Genomic DNA, 21,734 nt, shown 5'->3' with positions numbered 1-21,734 from the left:
GGCTCCAGATGCAAATAAGGTGCTGCCAGACAGCCCCAGCCAGTGTGAATTGCTCAATCATGGCTCTGTGCTCCAGACCCCCCATTCCTGTGCCCACATTCTAGACACCTGGGGAAATAACAACTAGGTTTCTACACTTTCCACTTTGACACTAGGCAGGAGTGGAGGCCGTCAGGGACATGGTAAACTCTATGTTTTGCTCTTTCCTAAGCTGTGGATCCACAGGATGCCCTGGCTTCTACCTTGCACTCTCTTCAGCCAGTCTCCTCAGTGGCTTCTACTGTCACAGCCATCAGCAGGCCAACAGCAGGCCGCTCCCCTCCTCCCCAGGGCAAGAGTCAAGGCTGGCACCTGGAACATTTTAACCAAATTGTTTAAAAAGCCTTCCTCCCCACAAGCCAGTGTCTCCTGCTCAGCGCTGTCACAAACAATTTGGTACATAAGCTAATTCCTGCTGGGAGAGAGCCCAGGGTAGCAGTTCCCCTCCCCTGACTTTGCTAGGATGCTTCACTTGGGTTCTGAATTCTTGAATTCTCATTGATTCGCATCATCAGATGGGAAGCTAGGCTTCAGCTCTGCCCCACCCCTGCCCCAATCCTTGGCAGTGTATCCACCCCACAGTCAGTGAGTGCTGAGTGCCAGCCAGGCCTTCCCTCCCCTGCCTTTTTGATCCAGCTCGGTGCTGGTTGGCTAAGTTCTGGGTGGAGGCCACTCAAGCAATGGTGAATCCAGTCCTCGGTGCGCGGGGAGTAAGGGGATGCAGGACCACTCCTGCTGTCCTGGCGGACAAGAGGAACTGAGCTGAAGAAGAAACAGGCTTTCTGCTTTTTTGTTCTTGCTGGCTGTCAGGTCAGGGGTGACAGTGGACTGAGGGCATTGGGATCTGAAATCTGTCAGTCACCAGTCAGTGTGGGATGGCCAGTGAGGCCAGTGTTTCCTTAGGCAGGGTGTAGAAAGGCCTGGCCTTTTTTTTTTTTTTTTTTTTTTTTTAATGCTTTCTAGATTTCTGTTTCTATCTATCACTGACTTCCTGCCCCAGGGTGCAGGGCATGTAGCAAGGCTGCTAAGGGGAAGGCTGAGATGGCAGACCAAATATTGTGACTCTTGTCTTTTCTCATATGGAGCTGACAACTACTCTCTAGTGCAACTGAGATGCTTCCTGCTCTCCCCAGAGCCCTGTGCAACCATCTGCCGCATGGGTGAAGCAACAGAGCTGTGTGTAGACCTCGGGCTTGGTTTTAGAACAGCTTGGACTCAGGGATGAATTGGCCATGTGCCTGGTCTGGGTTCAAGTTCTATCTCCCCTCCCCGACATTCCCAATCCCATCCTATCACCCATCTCCAGACAGCTATGGGTAACATTCACTTCCACTTGCTCCATCCCTTAAAGGGATGGTCAGCTTTTGTTACACTCATCCAAAGTCAGTGCATTTGTCCAGCTGCTCCGAGGCACAAGCATGCGACAGGTGTGTGTTAGTTCATGCATCTGGGAAACAATCGCCTGTGCCCCAGGGGGCCACATGCTGAGGTTGTACCTCCTGGGAAGCAGCAAGCTTGGCCTGAAGGGTACCATGCCGAAAACACTTCATATAGCTGGGGTGATCCAAAATGTCACCGCCCACCAGGGAAACTGGCAACAATAGGATTCCAGTGAGTCAGGCTCTGCCTCTCTTCCACAGTGGGGGTGTGGGCATAAAGGGCCTAACTCCCCACAGGGAGAAGAGCTGGGGGAGGCAGGAGAGCCAGGAGGGGGCTGTCACTCAGCAGCTGCTAATTTCTATTCATTAGAGCTTTACAAGATGAGCAGAACTGAGGTGACGCCCATGTGTGGGCTGTGTGCGGGTGGGAAGCTGGGGAGAGCGTCAGGCATCTCCTGGGTCTGCTGTTGGGTGTGGTGCCGTGTGGGCTGCAGCCTTATGAGCCTTGTCCTCCTAGGCTGGAGATCCATGCCAGGGAGGAAGGTGGCTTTGGTAGCTGGGGAAAGCACAGCAAAAGGCCGCATACTATGTTGTGGCTATGGATGCACCAACCCACAGTGGGGTACCCGCTAGGATCCTTTCAGGGCCCAGCTTGACAAGGCCATGCATGGGTGAAAGTTCTCATAGGGGTGCTGCCTGGCACCCACATTTCACGTGTGTATTCTGCCTTGAGCCACTGAAGCAGTTAAGGGTAAGAGTGTTGGAGTTAAACAGATCCCATTCAGCTACTGGCAACACTGCTTCCCAGCTGTGTGACTCTGACAAGTGATTTAAGCTCTCTGAGCTTTGGCTTTCTCTTCTATGAAACAGGGCTCATCAGACACTTGTTATGAGGCTGTTGTGAGAATTAAATGTATAAAATATGGCACAGCAGGCTGGGTCCTGGCTGAGGGTAAGGAGTTAGGAAGTAACAGCTATATAATCAATATTCCCAGAAAGTTCAGCTAATTTGGCTCAGGACTCAGGAACTAACCATCTTTCTGGTCCCTGCTGAGGTAGATAGGGGGCTCTCCAAGGCCGGGCTGGCCCAAGAGGAATGCAGGGAGGGCCTGAGGGGTGGCCAGTGGGGCAGGGAGCATGTTAGTTCACGCTGGGTGGGACACACCATGCTGCACTCCACGCCCGGTGTCACCTACTACACTAGTCGCTCTCGGGCCGGTACAGGTAGCGCATCATCAGGCTGTCCACCTCTTTCTTGCGCTTCTTCTCCTCCTTCTTGGACCGCCGCTCAGCCTCCTCACTTCCCGCGGCCGGACCCTTCTTCACACTTGAGCGGCTGTGGCCTGAGACAGTGGAGCCACTGGATGAGGATGAGGAGGATTCGGACTCTGTCTTGGTTCTCCTTCTTGATTTAGACTTCTTCTTCCGAGAGCGCCCCTTCTTCCGCCGCTTGTGCTCTGAGGAACCCTCGGAGCTGGTGCTGGAGCTGGAGCTGGAGCTTCTCCTTCTGCTCCTGCGCTTGCTCCGGCTCTTGTGGCCACCACGTGACCCAGAGACGTCAGCGGCAGAGGCAGAGCGGCGGATGCTGGCGCCTCGCTCTGGGAGGTCCAGCTGGGCACTCCGGGTACTTCGGATGCTCTTCTGGTCATCCTCCTCAGAGTCAGGTTCCAGACTCCTCCGCTGGAATGCGACAGGTTTGTAGCTCAAGACTTCGTTGATGGCGGCCTCCAGGTCTGGGTCCAGGTAGGAGTGACGGCTGCCGGAGCGGACACCGGAGCTGAGAGGTTCATCAGTGGTGGAGGCTGAGCCACGTGGCCGGGGTGGCACGGACAGACTGCGGGCCAGCGATGGGTGGCTGAACTGTGAGTGTGCCTCACTCAAGGCCACACTGGCTCCTTCGTCCCACTCATCCAGGCAGCTCCGGCCCAGGGACAGGCGAGAGTCTGGGCTCTCTCGGCTCAGGCCTGAGGTTTGGCTCTGGGAAGGACTCAAGGTCCTCGACAGGCTGTCCAGCCGGGAGGTACTGCGGCGGGAGCTGGGTGAGCCCGACAGCGAGAAGCTGAGGGAGGAGCGGGCTCCTTCCTCACCAGAGCCACGGCGTGTGGCTGAGGAAGCCCTGCTGACCGGTGCAGAGACCGCTGAGGCTCGGTCAAAGTCTGAGCCCCACCGCTTCTCCAGCCCCCTGCTGGCCCGGCTCCCGGTCTCTGAGAAGATGGAGCCACAGTCGTCTGGCTCCTTGGACCTCTTGTCCTGGCCTGGTTCTTCCCTCAGGCCTGTGCGGGCCTTCCTGGGGGGCCTCTCGGGGGAGGCAGCGCGCTCGCTCAGGGTGGTGAAGAGCGAGTCCTCGTCCCCTGTGCCCCCAATGGAGTCCTTCAGGGTGAGCCTCTTGCGGTAGCTGAGTGAGCTCAGTGCAGAGGCCGGCCTCTCCTCCACTCCCTTGCCCTCCTTCGGGAGGCTGTTTAGGCCCGTTCTAAGGGGGATGTGAAGCCCCAAGGAGAGGACCCGAGTCCCAGTAGATGCAAGGCGGGGGAGGGGAGAGAGAAGAGGAACAGAAATTAAACCTCGAGAATAAAGACAGGGGGGAGGGAGGAGAAAGGAGGAGAAAATGACAGCAGCCCTGGCAAAGTGGTGGCGAGAGCGTAGAGGAAATGAAGCAAAATAATTTGCGTCAGTGAAAATAGCTTCATGGAGAATGTCATGTAAATTAGACTATTGTTCTATTTCATCACTTTTCCCCCTCTAAAACGTTTAGTTCAATTTATTTCATTGTCAACTACCTGGAGCCTCGTGCCACGCCGTGGTGAACGGCAGTAGGGTGGGGAAGGCGGCATTATCTGCAATAACAAAATGTTGTTTGGCCGAATAAATTAAGTCAATTAGAGGGAGCTGTGGCATGCTGGTTGTTAGGGGCTGGATCTGGGGAAGGGGCCTTGTGCGGAGCTGGAGGAGGGGGAAGGATATTACCTTTTCTACCCAGCCCACCAGCAGTCTTGTGGAGGGGCTGCGGGGTGCACTTTGGAGGATCAGGACGGGAGGCACGCGCGCGTGCGCGCGTGCGTGCGTGCGTGCGTGCGTGCGTGCGTGTGTGTGTGTATGTATATAAGAGAGGTACTACCAGCAGAGACATGGCCATAGGAGGAGTGGGAGCTGAGGACAGTTGCTCCTCCCTGCTGTTATACTGGCCAGTTGGTATGGAAAGGGGGAAGCCTGGGCTTCCACAGGTAGCCGTCTGCTGAGCGTGGTGGTGCGCACCTGTAATCCCAGCACTCGGGAGGCTGAGGCAGGAGGATCATCAAGAGTTCAAGACCAGCCTGGGCTACAAAGTGAGCTCAAGGCCAGCCTGAACTGCATAACGAAACCCTGTTTCAAAAAGACAGAGGTAGCTGTCTATATGATCAGGAGATCATGACAGGCTAGAAATAGTGAAGCAAGTTTCACCTTTGGATGTGTATTATCAGGAAGCCTCTGGGCAGGCAGTGAAATGATTAGAGAAAGCAAAGAATGAGCAGAGAGAGAGAAATGTGGACGTGGCTATGACAGGACTCTGAGGCATAGTGAGTTTTCCATTGCTGTTTCTATAAGGACACAGAGATCCAGAGCTGGATCCATCTCAGTCTTGATTCCAAGGGCCCAAACTATGAGGTGGCTTCATTGACATTTGTTGAATAAATAAATGAGGATGAAGTTAAACCTACACTAGAATCCGGAACCTCACAGGAAAACATTACCTAGGGAAAATAAGGGAGACAGAGCCTGGCTCGGAAGAAGCTCGCCTCTTCCTGGGCACATTCCACAGGTCAGGAGACACCTGGGCCCCTCATGCCAGGAGGGTGACACAGATGGTGTGAGGTCTGTCTTCCTGGCACCAAGGCACTGCTCATCCACTCCTGGTAGCCCAAGGTGGCTTTTTCTCCCAGCCCAAGGCCACGTACTTACCTGGAACTCTTCAAGCTGCCATCATCAGAAGCTGCCTTAGAAGGTCCCTTGTTTTTTGACAACCAGGACTTGACCCCGTCGACCCGGTCCTCCAGCTCTGAGTCCACATCCGAGTCCCCCTCACTGTAGGTGTGAGGAGCAGATAGGTAGGCAAAGCTGGGCAGGTGGTGATTGTCCACTGCCCAGAAGGGGGAGCTGAAGGGGAGTGGGGTGTGTCTTGGGCAGGGGTGGGAAGTGGGCAGCATGCACATTGGTGAGTCAGGGAAAACAGGTTAGATGGAGTACACTTACAAGGTAACTGTCCCTACTTGGCAAGTCACACTGTGTGACAGCCACCAAGAAGACCCCAAGTATTGGTGATAGGCCACTGTCCAGCTGGTCACCCCAACGAGCATGATAGGAAATCCAACCATTGAGCAATCACACTCATATGGCTTCTGGTTAAAAAGAAGAATCTGGAGCCCTTCAGCTACCTCTAAAGCTACCTCTATGCTGCTGTGTTTTATCTGCCTCATCCCAGATGGTGACTGCCACTGAGGCCATTTTGCTGTGCCTTTATTATAAAAGCAATGCTGGCCATGGGGCGGGAAGAGAAGGGTGTCGCACCTGGAGGTCTCCTTAGTTGGTGGCAGCACCACCTTAGGCAGTGGGTTAAGGAGGCATCAGCCATATCCCAGACCCACCCTGTGGCTTCCATGGCCCTTAAGAAACAGAGGAAGGAAAAGGAGAGGGATGGGCATCTGCATTACCCTGGGACCAGCAGGGCTTCAGGATCCAGATTGCCTCAAGAAGGCTGGCCGAGCTCAGAAAGTCCCAGACCAGGGCTGGACTCTGTCTTTTCTTCCTTTCCTCAGGCAGCCTCTTGCCTTTGCTCCCTACTGCAACATCTAGCCAGCCTGACCCCAGAACTTACAGGAAAGCCCAAACGAGTACAATTCTGAGGCTAGAGTCATGGTGACCCCCTCACAAAGTAGCTGGGGCTTGGAGATAGCTTCTGAGTGAGAATGCTTTTCAAATCTGGCAAAATATCTCCTCATCAAGTTCTCCTGCTAAGGGTAGGCTGGGATTTCTCCCTGATAAAAATTTCCTTTCATCTGTGTCAACAGGAGCAGCCCTGTCCCTGAATTATGTTCTTGAATAAATAGCCACACAGGCACATGCAAACATGTACACACACACACACACACACACACACACACACATACACAGGTGCACACAGCAGAAGAAACCATCAGACTCAGTTCTGGGGACCAAGGGAGCCTGACTCATGGGGAGGGGAATAAAGTGGCATATTTTATGGCTTTCCATCAAATATAGAATTATAACAAAGACGAGGCTGACTGATGCCCCGGGTAAACAGGAGTTTAGCAGACAGCCCCAAAACTGCTAATGCAAGCCCTGTGCCCATCCAACCCTGGCAGATTTACTGTGGTGTACGGGCCCCATGGAACGCCAATACCACCTGATTTATACACCCTTGCAAAAAACCTCCCTCTGTAGCTTCAGAGCCCGTAATTTATCACAGCCGTTCATAACCATATTGATTGCCTTTAGAAAGGAGGTGCTGTATGCATCGCAAAATCTATGTCTACATGTTAAAAGCGTTTCTGTATAAATCTCCCTTAATACTGCACTGTTTACTGCTTTCATTAAGGTTATGGCAATAACAACTGTATCTCTAAGTAAATCGAAACATTATTTTTCTGCCCGCCTTAGCACGCTCACTCGATAACTTGGAGCTGGGGCCCAGAGCTGCTGAGCAAAGAGCCTCACCAACTCTGCTGTCAGCGGGAATCCGGTTAGAACTGCACGTTCCCTGCGCCTGCGCTGAGTGCACGCTGGTGTATGTGTGTGTGCATGCGCGCGCGTGCACGCATGCAAGTCTGTGTGTTCTTGGCACTGGTTTGGAATATGATCTTAAATGCATATTTTATCAGCCCTCGAAGCTCCTACTGCCCAAGGATGGCAGGGCTGGAACACACAGGGGACAGACTGACACGGGCCCAGAATACGAATTTTCCTCCTTATATTCAGAGCAGCGAATGGATTGAGAAGCTAGCCTCCCTTCCCTCACTTTCCCTTTAGTTGCAAGCATCCAGATGATGTTCGGGTTCTTTTCCTTAAATAATCAGGGCCGTAAACAAACTCCAGGGGCAGCCAGGCTCAGGGGGCAGTTGAAATTTTAAATGGTTGGAATTAAACCTCACGTCAAATACAATTTATGTCTGGGCTCATGTGCTATTAGTTAACTGGGAGCCGAATCGCGGGGGAACAAACAAACGGAGACAGAACGGCGGGGGATATTAATTGTGTGTGACAACCGGGCTCCAGCGGCCCTCTATCACTGTTACACACTATTACATTTATCATTAGCTCTCACGGAGTCCTTTGCACGGCCGCCAGCCCATCCTGACCAGGGGAAGAGGCCTGCCAGGCAAGAGAGTGGGGGAGGAAATCCAGTGCCACACTAAAAAAACAATCCTGCCGAACTTGACAGAGCATCAGCCAGATCATTTTGAAGGCCTGTGAATCTGCATCTACTGTCTAGCTCCCACCCAGAAAGAGGAAAAAGATTTCCTGGGCTTCCTGCCACCTGACAGACAGGACAACCCAGACACCCTGGCCCCCCTGCCTCGCTGCCTACAGGGAACAAAGTAAACACACTGGCCCTGTTCCCTTCCCCTGCCACAGCAGACTGACCTATGATTAGCTGCCTGAATGCTTTCTCCAAACAAGCAGCCGTTAGATGCCCCTCACCTTCTACCCTTGTCTGCCAAAGGAAGGTGGCAGACCTTAAACATGAAACATATCTCTGATCCTTTCAAGCAAATGAGCCCAAAGATTTGGACAAATGCAGCCTGAACAGACATCTTCCCAAAGAATAGGCCAGGGGAGGACCATATTTGGCTTCTGAGGGAGGGTCAGCTGGAACTCAGGAAGGCAGACCAGAAGTATAGCCAAAGGAGCCTGAATATTCCTTTCTGAGGGAGCCGCCACCCTGCACACCACAGGTGTGAAGGCCAACCCAGCCTTTTGAGGAGCACACCCCACTGCCTGCCCTCTGCTTCTACCAGGGCCCAGCCCTCCTGTCTCCCAGGGGAAAGTCAGCAGTGTTAGTATTAGAGACCAGCTAGGGAAGAGAATGTGGGGAAGCTGTGTGTCCACATGCGGCATGCAGCAGGGACCCTGAGGGGAGCCCCGTGTTAGGGGTGGTTAGACACCCAACAGGAGAGGCAGAGAGCGCATGTGCTCCAGTCCTCACAGTTTATTCTTTCTTTTCTGATACTTTGTCACCATGTCCTGCAAACTGGAAACAGAAAGAAAATGGTGGGTATGAGGGCCAGGGGAAGCAGACAGAAAAATCAGTGGTGGACCACTCAGCCGAAGCTCTCTTTTCTCATCAAGATTGGCTGAGACCAGGCTGATGGGCTAGCTGGAACACTGGTGTCGTTAGAACCTGGCTTGGGCCACCTTGGGCACCAGTCCCCAGTCTCCAAGGGGCAGGAGGCACCCTGCATCTGCCTGTAAGAGGGGGCCTGGGCCTGAACAGGGATGCGGGCAGGTCTGTGAGTCTGCCCAGCCTAGTCTCAGGTGGCTTTGGCAGGCTGGGCCCCACCCCCACACTGCTGGTCTTTCTGCTTTGTGACTTTCTCCTTAGCCTAGGACTACAAATCTCTCTCTCTCCTAAACCATTCCCTGGGTAGGTTTTATGAGAGAAAATCTCTAGCACAGTAACAAGGCACCACAGCCTTTAAATCTCTGCTCTCCCCAGAGTGGGGCAGGCGCCATCGGAAATGCAGCTAAACGGGAGAATAACTCATCTAGAATAGGCAGAGCTTGGAGAGTCAGGTCCTCAGGAAGCCTGGGGAGGGAAGCAGAGGGCTGAGAGGAGGGTGCCTCACCCTCAGTACTTGCTCCAGCCCTAGCTCCCCTAGGCCCAAGCCCAGGTTTGGATCCGCAGCAAAGGGGAGGGTTCAGGGGGTGGTTCAGTGATGGGGAGGCGGAGGATGCAGCTGTCACCTATGGCATGGTTCCGGAGGCAGTTAAGAGGGCCAGCATGCTGGCCACAGTGCCACAGAGGCCACCTCTCACCTGTTGATGAGGTCCTCATTCTCGTCACTCTCCATCTCATCCTCAATGGCGGCCTGCAGGTCCCCAATACGCTTGAACGCCAGCTTTAGATCAGCCTGCAGGCTCTGGTTAGCAGCCTCCAGGCTCTCCAGGTCCATCTCCTAGGAGGGGGAGGGGGTCCAGTGTGCAGCGGGTCCAGAAGGGGCTGCAGCAAGTCTCTGCCAGCTGGGCAGAAGCTACCTGGGTGCTGCTCCAAGCCTCCGGAGCTCTCTCTGCTCTGGGGTTGCTGGGTGGTAGGGCCTGGCCTTGCCTGAGGGAGACTGGTGCCGCCCTTGGCACCACCAGCCTGTCTGTCCTTGGGGCTTTCCTACTCGCAACAAGCCCAGGCTGAGGTGTGCACTTGGTGTTCCTCAGAGGATCTCCAGCTCAGGGTCTGGGGGAAGTGGGGGGACATTACCAGTTCATGCTTCTTGCGGCTTGCTTCTGCCTCCTTCCTGGCGAGCTCGCCCATCTCCTCCTTGGTGTCCCTGAGCTGCCGCTGTAGCCTCTTATTCTGCTCTTTCTCTCGGTTCTCAGCTGCAGTGTGCTGATCCCGCTCCTCAGTCAGCTTTTCCATGTTTTCCTTGAGTCGGCTGGCCAGGCTCTGACCAGGCAGGTGGGAAGAAAGGCCAGCAGGTGAGTCCATCATCAGACAGGCAGAAGGGGGTGCATTAGGGTTCTGCATCGGGTTTCAGCCAGACTCTGGTTTCACTACTCATACCTCTGGCTACATGGCAAGCAACTAAAGCCCTCCAGGCTTCTTTGCTTTTCTGTAAAATGGTGAGGATGACACCTGCTCCTAAGAGTCTTTGAGGACTACACAAGGTAGTGAGTGGGAAGGCATCTGGGCAGAGGAAATGCTGTGGTCATTATTACGGTGCCAAAATTGAGGGAGCCTGCGCCTGACAAGTAGGTGTCTCTGTGGAGCCTGGGTCTGTCCTGTACGTGTCTCTGTGGTCATGGTGGCTTTTCTCAGAGGATGAACCCACAACCCCTAAAAGTTAGATTCTAGGCTCAGAGGTAACTGGCTTTATTGGGAATTCCCAGATTAGGAGGAGACTAAACAGTCCTCAGATTTGAAACAGAGATTTTCTCTCTAAGACTAATGAATCTTTCTTCCCCCATAAACTTGAACTGATTTTTCCTGGCTAGGGAGTAGGACGCTGAGCAAAAATGACACGGAGCCAGGGGCAGAGTGTGAGGAAAGGACTCTATCTCTGGTCTAATCCACTTCTACCACTGATGGACTTCCCCATCTTTACATTTCCAAAGGAACAGACCCAGGCTACGAGGTTGCTAAGGGCCATTTGTGTTCAACACTATGAGTCCAAACCACAGTACAGTCTTGCTGAGCAGAAGGGAACCGGGGGTCTAAGAGAAAAGGAGACAAATCCAGCAGATTGGTCCTATATGCACCAGCCCAGTGGCCTCTTCTGCCCTTGACAGCTTTGTGACCTTGGGCAACTCACAGAACCCTTTCCTGTATGTGAAATGGGGATCAAAATATTCTCAACTATCTTGGTGCTATGGGGGCCAGAAAATGCACTATCAAGTTTTCTCTGTCTTTCCTAAGGACGAGGACCCTGTTTTGAGAGCTGCAGGCATGCTCCTTTCCTGCGTCGAGGTTATCAATGCCCTTGGCTGCTCACTTGCCTCCATCCCTGCCTCTTGGACTGAGGGCTTGGAGGGGCAGGCGGCAGGGCTGCTTCTCAGCATCCACACCCATGAACACAGTGCTCAGATGGGACTAACGGTGCTCAGACAACTGCTGATAAGCTAGGGAAGGAAAACTTAAAAATAAGGCAAGAGGGGTATAAACCCAGAGAGATGATTCTGCCTGCTTCTTTTTTCTTATCTGCTCTACTACAGAGGGAGGGTTGGAGCATGCTGGCTTCCAGAGACCGGAAGAGAAAGGACTGAATTAGGGTAAGGAGATTCCATTGGGAAGAAGAAGGGTTACAAAGATGAAGAAAAGAGATAAAAGAGAGAGACGGGTTAAACAATGAAAAATAATGCGAACACAGGAATGGGAAGGGGAGAAAGGAAGATGTAGGAAGATGGTAAGAAAGAGGGACAAGATGGGGCAGAGGAAAAATACAGAGGGAGAGGAAAAAATAGAGCAACAACAAAGGAAAATGACAAGAAAGGAGAAAAAGCAGAGCAGAGAGGGCAGGAAAAAAGGGAATGCAAAAGGGAAGGGGAGAGGAGGAGAGAGCTATGAGATGCGAACAGACTTCAACCCTTGGAGCAGTGGCGCCATCCGCTGCATATTTATGACCCTGCCAGAGAGCCGAGTGAGGGGGACAAGAGGGGGGAGCTTGTGGCAGAGGAAAATATGAAGACGAAAAGCTAAGCTGCTCTGGTCCCTTGGCAGAAAGCAAGCACGGAAACAGAATGCAAAGCAGGCAGGCTCCGTGGTGCCCAGAGAGCAGGCCAGGCGCAGGAGGGGAGCCCCCGCCCCGTCAGCTGGCCTGGCAGCTTGGCAGAGGCCTCTGAGGGGAGTCCCTGGCCTGCCCAGCCCTGCGAGCATGCGTGGTTCCAGCCACTGGGGCACCTCTGCCTTGTTTGCCACCGACCAGGAAAAATGAACCCACCTCCAGTCGCTTCACTTGGGTCCTTTCAAACTCCAGGCGTGTCTCCAGCTCCCGGATCTTTGCTTCCTGCCTGCTCACCAGGGACTTGTCCACCATGGACTGCTCCAGGAACTCCACCTGGCTCTGGAGGGCTTGGAGCTGGAAAGGGGGTTGGGGAACAAGAGAAGAAAGAACGGAGCCCAGAAAGGGAGGGGGCAGATGATATCACCATGGTGACCAGAAGGCTGAGGCAGGGAGGGATGCACAGGGAAGGGAGGAAGGAGGGACCCCTGAGCCAGAAGCTTTCCCCACCTGCACTAGGCCTTGGCATAGAGCTTGCCCTTCAGAGAGAAAGGAGACTGCTAAGGATCAGAGCGGGAATAGAAATGTGAAATGAGGCAGCCAAAGCCAAAATATGTGCTATGGTGCGGTGGCTTCAAGCCTAGCTCTTCCTGCTAGTTTACACTGCTCTGTGGAACACTAACAGCAAAGAGAAGCTTTCCATACTCTGAGCTTAGGGACACATCCCCCTATAGGGACCTGCTCCCTCTCTACCAAGAGAGCCCGCTGCCCACCTTCTCCTGCAGCTCTTGCTTCTCCTTGTTGGCTTCTTCTAGCTGAGCCTGGAGATCATTCATCTGCGCCAGGTCTCGTGAGGCCTGGGAAAGAAGCGAGAGCACGGGCACTGGATTGCCCTAACCACACATCCAGCCCTCTCCCCCATCGAGGGCCAGGCACCCCAGCTTCCACACTGCAGCCTCCCTAGGACAGCGGCTGCACTGGGGACCAAAAATGCTGCTCAGAAAGACGGTGACTGTGTGGAGCACAGTGAGACACTCCTAGTGGGGGTACCTGAGCCACGGCGGCCTTGTGCTTCTTCATCAGCTCATTCATGTCCTCCTGATCCTCTTCTAGCCGGTTCTGGATCTCATTCTTCTCACGCTGAAGGCGGCTCAGCTGCTCCTCCAGCTGGACAGAGATAGAGATGAATCAGAGGGCATCAGACCTGCTGTGCCTAAGACCTCTCATAGCAAGTCCAAACCTGTCCCTGCGCCACCTGCTGTAGGGAGGGATGGCAGTGGGATGGGGAGATGATGGGTTCCAGGACGGGATGCTCAGGGAGCTGCCTGCCGTGTTCTTGGCAGGGAGATGAGGGAAAAGGCTGTCTGTGGACAGGCAGGCCCTGGGCTTGTACACTAAATGACAGCTGCCTTCTGGCAGCTCTTTCAAGGCTAATGAGAAGACAGAAAAAGTCTGCCCAGAACAAATGACCCATCGTCCTGGCACCATCAGCATAGGCCCTGACCTGCGCACACTCTGCCCGCTGCACGCCTCAGGGTAGGACCCCTCAGATGCTAGCACCCCCCGGCCTGGATTCTTCTTTCCCCTGGGACTGCCCACTTCTGTGCCATTCAGTCCCCACAGCCAGTCCACTCCTTGGGGGCAGGGAAGAGACAGCCAACAGCAGCTTCGGGAAATGAATGAATCTATTAGCCTGTAATTCCAAACCAAAATGACTGCGTTGGCTCCTTCTCTGCCCAATCCATCTTGTTACTGGGCTGTGGGGAGCTGGGAAAGCCTCCGCCAAGAAATTTATTAACTCGGATTTAAATAAAATGGTAATTTTATAACAGCCTTTTTTAACACAATTAAGGAATTTGAATTACTCACCTGAAAACTGCTGAGGAGCACAAATGTCACGAGGATAAATCAAGCTCGTGAGATTGGCATCTCTCGGCAGCGGGGTGACTATCTAGCAGGTCATGAAACCAATAGCTAAACCCAGCCTCCTCCCCTGTCTCATTTCTGGTGAAGGTACGGGTGACCACATCCGGTGGTGAATTAGCTGCCGATGGATGGGCCGTGGGAGAGGTAGGGAATTAAAAGGGAGGCATTAAATAAAAGCTGTAATTAGCTGCTTCTCTGGCTTGTCAGTGGGCTGGGCAGGGGGAAGGAAGGGAAGCCAAAGCCATCCCGTCCTCTTATTGGTGCTTCTGCGAATCTTGAGGCACATGTTTACACCTCTCAGCCACATTAGCTGCCTTTATTTATGGTGCTGGGGTCTGTGGCCAAGCTCCCATAGGCAGGCGGTTAAACAAGGACTTGAGTTGGTCAGCTCTCTTCTCCTCCGCTCTCCTTCCAGGCTTCTGTTCTGAGTGCAGAGAAGCAGAGGAGGGGAAGCCACTGTCCTTGCAGAGAGCCCTGGTGTGAAGGGGCTTGTTTGGAGTGAAGGCAGCCACTGTCATTGTGCTCTGCTTGGCAGCAACCCCAGGAGCCCAGCCCTGTACCCTCTGAAGCCTCACCGCTGTCTTGGTCTTGGCGATGTCATCAATCTGCAGATGTAGGTCTTCGATCTCCACCTCCATTGCTTTCCGTGCCTTTACGGCTGCTGCACAGGTGAACTCTGACTCTTCCAGCTGGATACAGAGCCGTCCCCGCCCCAGGGTGAGACATTAGCCATTCCCTGCCAGCAGGAGGGCTGTGCAAGGTCCTCAAGGGGAAAAGGGGGCCCAGACACTCTCCTCCTCCTCCCCCTCCCCACTTCAGATCCAGGGTTAAAGCTGTACCCTGGTGTATGCATGGGCATCTCTTCTTGTGATGGGGATGGCTAGGGGTATCTTCACCTTGGGGCTTGGCAATCAGGCCACACAGCATACACACACTGGGAACTAGCTTCTGCCAGTGTCACTTTCCTTCCCAAGGACTTAAAAGGTACTGAAGAGGAATGAGGAGAAAGAGAACTGAAAAAGCCCAGCAGTACCTGGTTCTTCAGCTGGGCGATCTCCCTCTTGCTGGGAGCATTGTTCTTCAGGTGGTCCAGCATGATCTGGGCATCTGCCAGCAAAGCCTTGGTGCGCTTCAGGTCCTTCCGCAGCCGCTTCTCTGACTCAAAGTCCCGCTGGCTCACCTGGGTAGGCACCAGAGTCGGGGCTCTGGGCTCCACCACAGAGCCTCCTCCTGTCACCTCTGACCCTTCTCATCTCTGCTCTTATCCTGAGAGTCCCCTAAATGACTAAGGATACTGGACACACCAGGATCACAAAGGCCAACAAGGAAGTATGCCCCCATCCTGCAGCAACGACGGTGAGTGCTGCAGAGCACCTCCACCCCTGCCCGCTCCCAGCTTTCTGTCTCCAGGATCCGCATCTCTAGGCCCAGCAGCAGGCATCCCAGCGCACCTGGTCACTAAGTGTGGCGAGCTTGCTCTCCAGCTCCCGCTTCTCCCGAAGTGCCTTCTGTTTGTCCTCATACTCTTCCTCAAGCTGCACTTCCATCTGTTTTAACTGGAGTGACATGTCCCTTTAGTCCAAGAGCAGGCAATCCCTTTCCCTGTTGGGTCTTCAGCCCCAGGAAAACAGTGGGGCAGGGCTGAGCATGGGTGACCTTAGACAAGTCTGAACTGTATTCCAAGTTCTTAGTGTTTCAGAGTGGCTGGGATGGGAATGGGCCATAAAGTGACTACCCATTCTACAGTAGACCTCATTACAGAGTGGGGTTCCATCTGGTCAACCAGGCTAAATGACTTCAGGCAGCCCCAGAATATCACAGCTGGTATACAGCAGGCTGCTACTTTGCACAGAAGACAGGGAACATGGGTCTTTTGAGGGTCCAAGCTTTTTTACACGCTCTGGAGAACACATCCCAGTCCATGCTAGAATGCTGAGAGGAGATTCCTGGTCCAGAATGGCAATGGAAAGCAATGTGGCTAAGATAAAGGCACCAAGCCCCTCAATTTAAAGTAGTGATAAGAAGCCAGGCGTGGTGGTGCATGCCTGTAATTCCAGCACTTGGGAGGCTGAGGCAGGAGGATGGTTGTGAGTTCGAGACCAGCCTGGGCTACAAAGTGAGCTCAAGGCCAGCCTGAACTGCACAGTGAGACGCTGTCTCAAAAAGATAAAAATAAATAAATAAATAAAAATAAAGTAGTGATAAGGGAACAGGTGTTTGCACGGGTCAGGTCACCACCCAGATACCATACCTTCTTCTGACATGACTGCCGGGCCTCCTCCACCTCCTCATCTCGACTCTCCATCTCTTTGGAATGTGTCTGCCTCATCCGCTCCATCTCCATCTCTAGACGCAGCTTAGCCTGGATGTGGTCAGGGGTAGGAACTGGATTTCCTTTCCAGAAAGGCTCTGCCACAACGTGCAGCTCTCCCAAGCCCAGGGGCAGAGAACATCTCACCTACCAGTTCCCTTGCTTGCCTGCACCTTGCTCTGTGGCAGCCGTCTTCCCCAGAGAAGCTGAACTTACTAGATCTCTGGCACAGGCCCAAGGAGAGGCTGCCGGGGGTGTGGACAATCCTGCAGGGTTTCCACTTGGCCTGCAGGCTGTAGCTCCCTGAACCAACTTGGCAGCTCCAAGGCTGGCTGGGTGGGCTCATGGCCCTCTGGCTTCAGTGCCTCCTGAACCCCTCACCACTAAAGCTCAACCAAGATCTGTATTTGTGGAATGCTTAATTGCTTTCACACTGTGGCTGGCATAGATCAAGTACTCACTCAGCATTTTGCGAGATGGTGAATGAATGAACAAGTCAATGAGTGAATGTGGATTTTGCTCTCCCCTGGCCCATACCCCGGTTAGTAGTGGGATGGCAGTGGCTCCTACCATGCCTCATCCCTCCCTTGGCCAAGCCTCTGGCACCTGCTCCAGCATCTGGATGGTCCCCGCCTGCTCATCCAGCTCCTCTTCCTGATCCTTGACTTTGGCCTCTAGGTCCCGTAGCTGCTTCTTGACCTTGGCCAGAGAGGCTTCATCCTTGGACTCTTGGGAAGAAATGTCCTGGAGCTCAGCTTCCAGTGAAACAACCTTCTGGGTGAAACCTGCAATGTCCATGTCTTTTTCCTGGAGCAAGAGACAAGATGTGGATGGTGTGGAGCTGGCCCCAGCCTGCAGGGAAGACCGAGCACCAAAGAAAGGTGGACCCACAGACCTCCATTTGTTGCTTCAAGCTGAATGCCTCAGCCAGCAGCATGTCCTTTTCCCGCTGCAGCTTCTCCCGCTGCAGCTTCTCTCGCTGGGCCTCCTCATGTGCTTGTGAGAGCTCGCTGTCAAATCTAGGAGAAGGCGTAGTGGTCTTAGGTATGGACAGGGTCTGGGTCCCTGATACACAGCCTGCCAGGAAGTGCTGCCATAGATATGGATGGGACAAAAGCAGTGCTAGGGATGGGGTAGGTAGCTCTAATTGGGGGCCAGTGGTGAGGTGAGGGTAACATTCAAGTGTTACAGAGAAGCTACTGAGGTTATGCTGAGCAGCCAGGCCTATGTTGCAGGACATTTCTTTGAGCCAGGGTGCAAGAGAAGCTCTTGCACCTAAGAAGGGGCCTAAGAGGACCCCACAGTCTGCTCCTAGGGAAGAGGCAGACAGACTCTGTCTTCAGGAATTAAATCTCCATATTTTCCATTTCAACAAATCAAAGAAAAAGAGTCAGGATGAGGGCAGACTGGGCATCAGAACAGGTAGAAATAGATGTCCTGCCTCGTCCAACTTATTCTCTACAAGTCAACTTGGCTACTGCATGTGGGGCTGCTGGTTCTGGCTCCTACCCCAGGGGACCAGCCTTTGGCCAAGACCACCTGCCCAGCAGCACCCAGGTCACCACCAGGACACAGCATGCTGGGCTCAAAGCCAGCATTCCTTCCAGGCCCAGCTGGTAGGGTGCTTCGATGGGCACACTACTGGGGGCCTCTTTTGTCACCCTTCCACTTGCCAGCCTTCCATTTCCCACCCAATGACTCTAAATAAGGAGCAAATTGCTGAAATTCCTCTTAATACCTTCCCTGAATAGCTAATCAGGTTCCTGTGGAAATTGAACAGCTTCCCCCCACCAACCTCACGTCAAAAAAAGTAAGAAAACTCCGGGCAGCTGAAACCTAATAAGTTGCCCAGCAGGAGTGCGGTGACATAGTAACTAGGCTGAGCTGGCACTGTCATCAGGGGGCTCAGAAGGGGGGCACTGCCAAGAGTGCCAGCTTTTGGATAAAAGGGCAGAATGAGGGTGAAGATAAGAATAGCGGAAGTGAAAAAAAAAGAAAAAGAAAAAAAAAAACAATAGCGGAAGTGGACTGCCATGTGCTGGGACAGAAAAGCTTTTTACTTTCCCTCACTTTCCTTGGAGCAGCAGCCAGCAGGGAAGATGGCAGGAAGTCCAGCAGGATAAGGTAACCCTGGCTGCTGGGGGCGCTTTGCTCTGCCCGCCTCACTCCCAGGACCCTTCACAGAAGCAACTGATGCCTCTGCCAGAAGCTCTTCCCTGCCGAGGGGAAATGGGCGCTGTTTCTACTCCCTGGGGCACCCTGCTGCTCCCAGGGTGTGTGGGCTCTTTGGTGCTGCTAATAAAGGCGTCCCATTCCCATCCCCAGCCAGGGAAATTAATTTAGATTGGATTTTCTCCTGTGAGGGCTGCCCCCCTCCTTTGTGTCATTACCATAATGAGATGGAAGTGGCACGGTAGTTTAACGACATTAGTCAGGAGAGTGTGTTTGTGTAGCTGAGGCAAGGGAAACAGACACAGACAAAGCTGGGCAGGGACAGGGGCAGGGGCAGGGGCAGGGGCACGGCGGTTCCTGCATGGGCCCTGGCTACACCCATCCTCACTGGGCCTGGGAGGGGGTGACAGGCACACACTGGGTGGAGACCTCTGCACAGAGGCTTGTGTGGGCCTTCAGTGGGGACATGGTCTCAGCACAGTGAGTCTCCATTCACAGGCCAGGACGAATGGCCAGCCAGGCATCCTGGCCAAATTCAGGTCTTCCCTTCTTTCTTCCCCTCTGGGGGTCAGGGAGGGAGTCCTATCTGTGGCTGCTCTAGAAGGCCCTCTGAGCCTTGGGCAGGGCCACCCACCTCCTCTGCTTCTTCTCTAGCTCATGGTTTCGGACCTGCTGGCCCTCCAGGTGCAGCTTGGTGTCCTGCAGCTCGGCTGTCAGCCGCTGGCACTTCTTCTTAAGCTGCTGCAGAGCCCGCTGGCTCTCGTCACTATCTGCCTGCAGGTCCCCGATCTAGAGGCCCAGATGGGATGCAACACCAGCAATCATTGAGAGGCCCAAAAGCAAGGGTGGAGAAGGTGAGGTAAGGGAGGTGGGTGGTAAGGGGAAGACCTAGGGGTGAGGGGTGAGGTCAGGGCCATCCTGGAAACCCAAGACGCTCTATCAGCAGTTTGTTCCTGGTTGTCCCTGCAGGACAGGCTAATACGCCAACCTTCCCTGATCCTCCCAGGCCTGCCTGTCTCTAGCTGTTTACCGTGCCCTTGCAGGCACAGGCCGCTACTCCCTGGTCAGCCTCACCCGCCTCTCCAGCTGCCTCTTGCTCTGCTGCTCCGCCTCCAGCTTGTCCTCTAACTCCTGCTGGAGCCGCTTCTTGGTGAAGTCCACCTCCCGCACAGCTCGCTCATACTTCAGCCGCCACTCGCCCCCTGTGGGTTTGGGGGCAGACGGTAGTGGGGGTTGGGGACAGAAGTGGTAAGAGTTCTCAAGATGGTACAGAGAGGAAGGAGAGGGCCAGGAAAGAGCAGAAGGTGGAGCCTTCCAGAGAGACTCAGGAGATCTCTGGAATGACGGCTTTGAACCAGGGCAGAAGGAACAACTAACAGGGAGAAAACTAGAGGGGGTGATGTAGGGACATGTGTCGTCCTTTCCCTGAGAACTGCAAGGATGGTGGCCCTCAGACACTGTCATTACCATGGCTTTTAATTTTCTGCACTTACCAGCACCTTTACTTTCTCATCTATTTTCACGCTAGTATTTTGGTGGTACTGGGGATCAAACCCAGGAGTGCTCTACCACTGAGCTATTCCCCCAGCTCCAGCCTTTTTATTTTTTATTTTGAGACAATCTTGCCAAGTTGCCCAGACTGGGGTGACCTCATGCCTGCCTCAGTCTCCCAAGTGTGTGCCACCACACCTGGATTCACTTTAGTTTTAGAATAGCCTGGCATGGGGTGGGAGATATTATAAAGGGAGACAGGCCTGAAGTCGGGGGAGGACTGACCAGGGGTGGACTTCAGGGATTGACACCTAGGCCAGTGCCTAGGTCCTCCACCTCAGACCCACCTGCATCATCGTCATCCACCTCCCCGTTGATCTCAGCCGCCCTGATGAGCCGGGCCTCCATGACCTCCATTTCCATGACCTCCATTTGCTTCTTCAGTGCATCATACTGGGTCTGTGGGAGACAGGGTTGTGGGGTGCATCCCTCTCCCCATCACTTACCCCACTCACGCCCTGAACCACACAGATCACATCGCACGCTTACCAGGACAGACAGGGATGCCAGGCTAATGGAGAAGATGTCAACTGGCTTTCGGGGAAGCAGACTGTGGTGGTCACTAGCCTGCAATCCTCACCCAGCCCTGCCCTCACCTGCAGCTCCTTCATCTCCTTCTCCGCTCGGAGCCTCTCAGCTGTCTCTGCGTCCAGCAGCTGGGAGGCGGACTCTCCCGTGTTACGTTCATCCGTCAGCTCCGATGTCAGCTCCGAGATCTGGGGTGGGGGGAGGGTCAGCACCAGTTGAAGCACCTGTCTTACTCAGGGAGGGCCTCTGGGGGCTGAGGCACCCTGTGACAGTGGGCCAGTCTGTCTGCTTCCAGGAGCCACTCACCCGGGTCTCCAGCCGGTCACTGTTGAGTCGCAGCTCATTCCGCTCCTTCTCCACTTTATCAAGTTTGCTTCTCAGCTGTTGGATCTCTTCCTAGGGCAGGGCAGGGAGGGCAAAGTGAAGGGCCATGAGGGGCTGAGGGGCTGTCTGCACGCTTGTGGTGAGTGAAGCTGATGAAGTTCAGGCCAGGACACAGGGGAAAGCACATTCCCAATAGAGCAGCCACTGCTTTCCAGGGCTTCTGTCCATTGACCCTTCCCCATAAGCTGACATTGCCCACGAATTTATTTTAAGAGCCTACCCAGGGGCCCAGGCAGTATCCTAGAGGTCACCTGCTTCATGGGCTTAGTTCAAGAACCCCAGCTCTTTATACTAAACAAGGAGCACCTTCGAGCCCAAGACAAGGAGGTAACACCCTTGCATAGGTGAATTTCCTCCTAGGGACCTGGCTGCCCCAGGCAGTCACGTACGTCTTTGTTGCGGATCTGTTCCTCTGAGAGCTGTACTTCGATGAGGGGCCGAACAGTGGTAAAGAGCTTCCACCAGGGCCAGTCTTTCACTCCTTTGTTCTTCTTGATGTTCTTCTGCACACAGCGAATGGCCAGGTCCTGGATCTGCAGTTGGAGTGGGGACGGCACATGGCAGGGCTCTCAGTTCCCCTCAAGGGGGAAGCCTGCCACCAGCAAAGCCCTGAGCCTGTTCCTCTGGCCTCCTGACCCTGGGTCACACCCTTCGCATGCCCCACCTTGCTTCCTTCTCCCTGTACCTCTCAGGGGGTGGGTGGTCCTAGGAGCACCACGCTGGGCACTAAGCACTCCACCGTCATTAGGAATAATGTCATCTGCTTTATTTGCTGCCTGATTATTTCCAGCACCCTGTCCTAGCTGTGCTATAAAACCTAATCTTGCTGAAACACAAGAGGCGGCGGTGCTGGCTGTTTTATGGACTTGCTAATAAGAAAAAGAGTCGCTGACACAGCTCCTTAATCTTCATGGAGCAGCCTGTGATCCAGAGCCCACCTTTGCCTGGGCCCTGCTTCCTTTCCACCCCTCCACATAGCGCCCCAACCAGTCCGCACGGCCCTGCTGCTGGGCATACCAGTGC

General features: G+C 54.0%; 1 protein-coding gene across 24 annotated transcripts in view; it reads right to left on the bottom strand.

The window, feature by feature from the left end:
• The window catches only part of Myo18a (myosin XVIIIA), a 94,741-nt gene that overhangs the window by 3,153 nt on the left and 69,854 nt on the right, over window positions 1-21,734 (bottom strand). For 16 of the 24 annotated variants that reach the window (XM_013503427.1, XM_013503430.1, XM_005402684.2 and 13 more), the window contains 20 exons: window positions 21,101-21,244; window positions 20,634-20,723; window positions 20,396-20,515; window positions 20,087-20,198; window positions 19,323-19,450; window positions 18,883-19,037; window positions 16,972-17,095; window positions 16,683-16,883; window positions 16,017-16,127; window positions 15,217-15,321; window positions 14,799-14,945; window positions 14,341-14,454; window positions 12,890-13,006; window positions 12,613-12,696; window positions 12,059-12,196; window positions 9,883-10,068; window positions 9,447-9,586; window positions 8,617-8,661; window positions 5,355-5,477; window positions 2,615-3,888 (listed from right to left, as the gene is read on the bottom strand). In XM_013503427.1, coding sequence (XP_013358881.1) covers window positions 2,619-3,888; window positions 5,355-5,477; window positions 8,617-8,661; window positions 9,447-9,586; window positions 9,883-10,068; window positions 12,059-12,196; window positions 12,613-12,696; window positions 12,890-13,006; window positions 14,341-14,454; window positions 14,799-14,945; window positions 15,217-15,321; window positions 16,017-16,127; window positions 16,683-16,883; window positions 16,972-17,095; window positions 18,883-19,037; window positions 19,323-19,450; window positions 20,087-20,198; window positions 20,396-20,515; window positions 20,634-20,723; window positions 21,101-21,244 — 3,654 coding nt within the window. In that variant the 3' untranslated portion in view covers window positions 2,615-2,618. Of the gene's footprint in view, window positions 1-2,610; window positions 3,889-5,354; window positions 5,478-8,616; window positions 8,662-9,446; window positions 9,587-9,882; window positions 10,069-12,058; window positions 12,197-12,612; window positions 12,697-12,889; window positions 13,007-14,340; window positions 14,455-14,798; window positions 14,946-15,216; window positions 15,322-16,016; window positions 16,128-16,682; window positions 16,884-16,971; window positions 17,096-18,882; window positions 19,038-19,322; window positions 19,451-20,086; window positions 20,199-20,395; window positions 20,516-20,633; window positions 20,724-21,100; window positions 21,245-21,734 lie in introns of all 24 variants that reach the window. The other 8 variants (XM_013503444.1, XM_013503445.1, XM_013503446.1 and 5 more) reach the window with 4 other exon arrangements.

The sequence above is a fragment of the Chinchilla lanigera genome, unplaced genomic scaffold (assembly GCF_000276665.1).
Source record: "Chinchilla lanigera isolate Chin_1 unplaced genomic scaffold, ChiLan1.0 scaffold00080, whole genome shotgun sequence".
Taxonomy (NCBI): domain Eukaryota; kingdom Metazoa; phylum Chordata; class Mammalia; order Rodentia; family Chinchillidae; genus Chinchilla; species Chinchilla lanigera.
The sequence above is the reverse complement of the archived record's forward strand: the minus strand, read 5'-3'. Positions and strand labels throughout refer to the sequence as shown.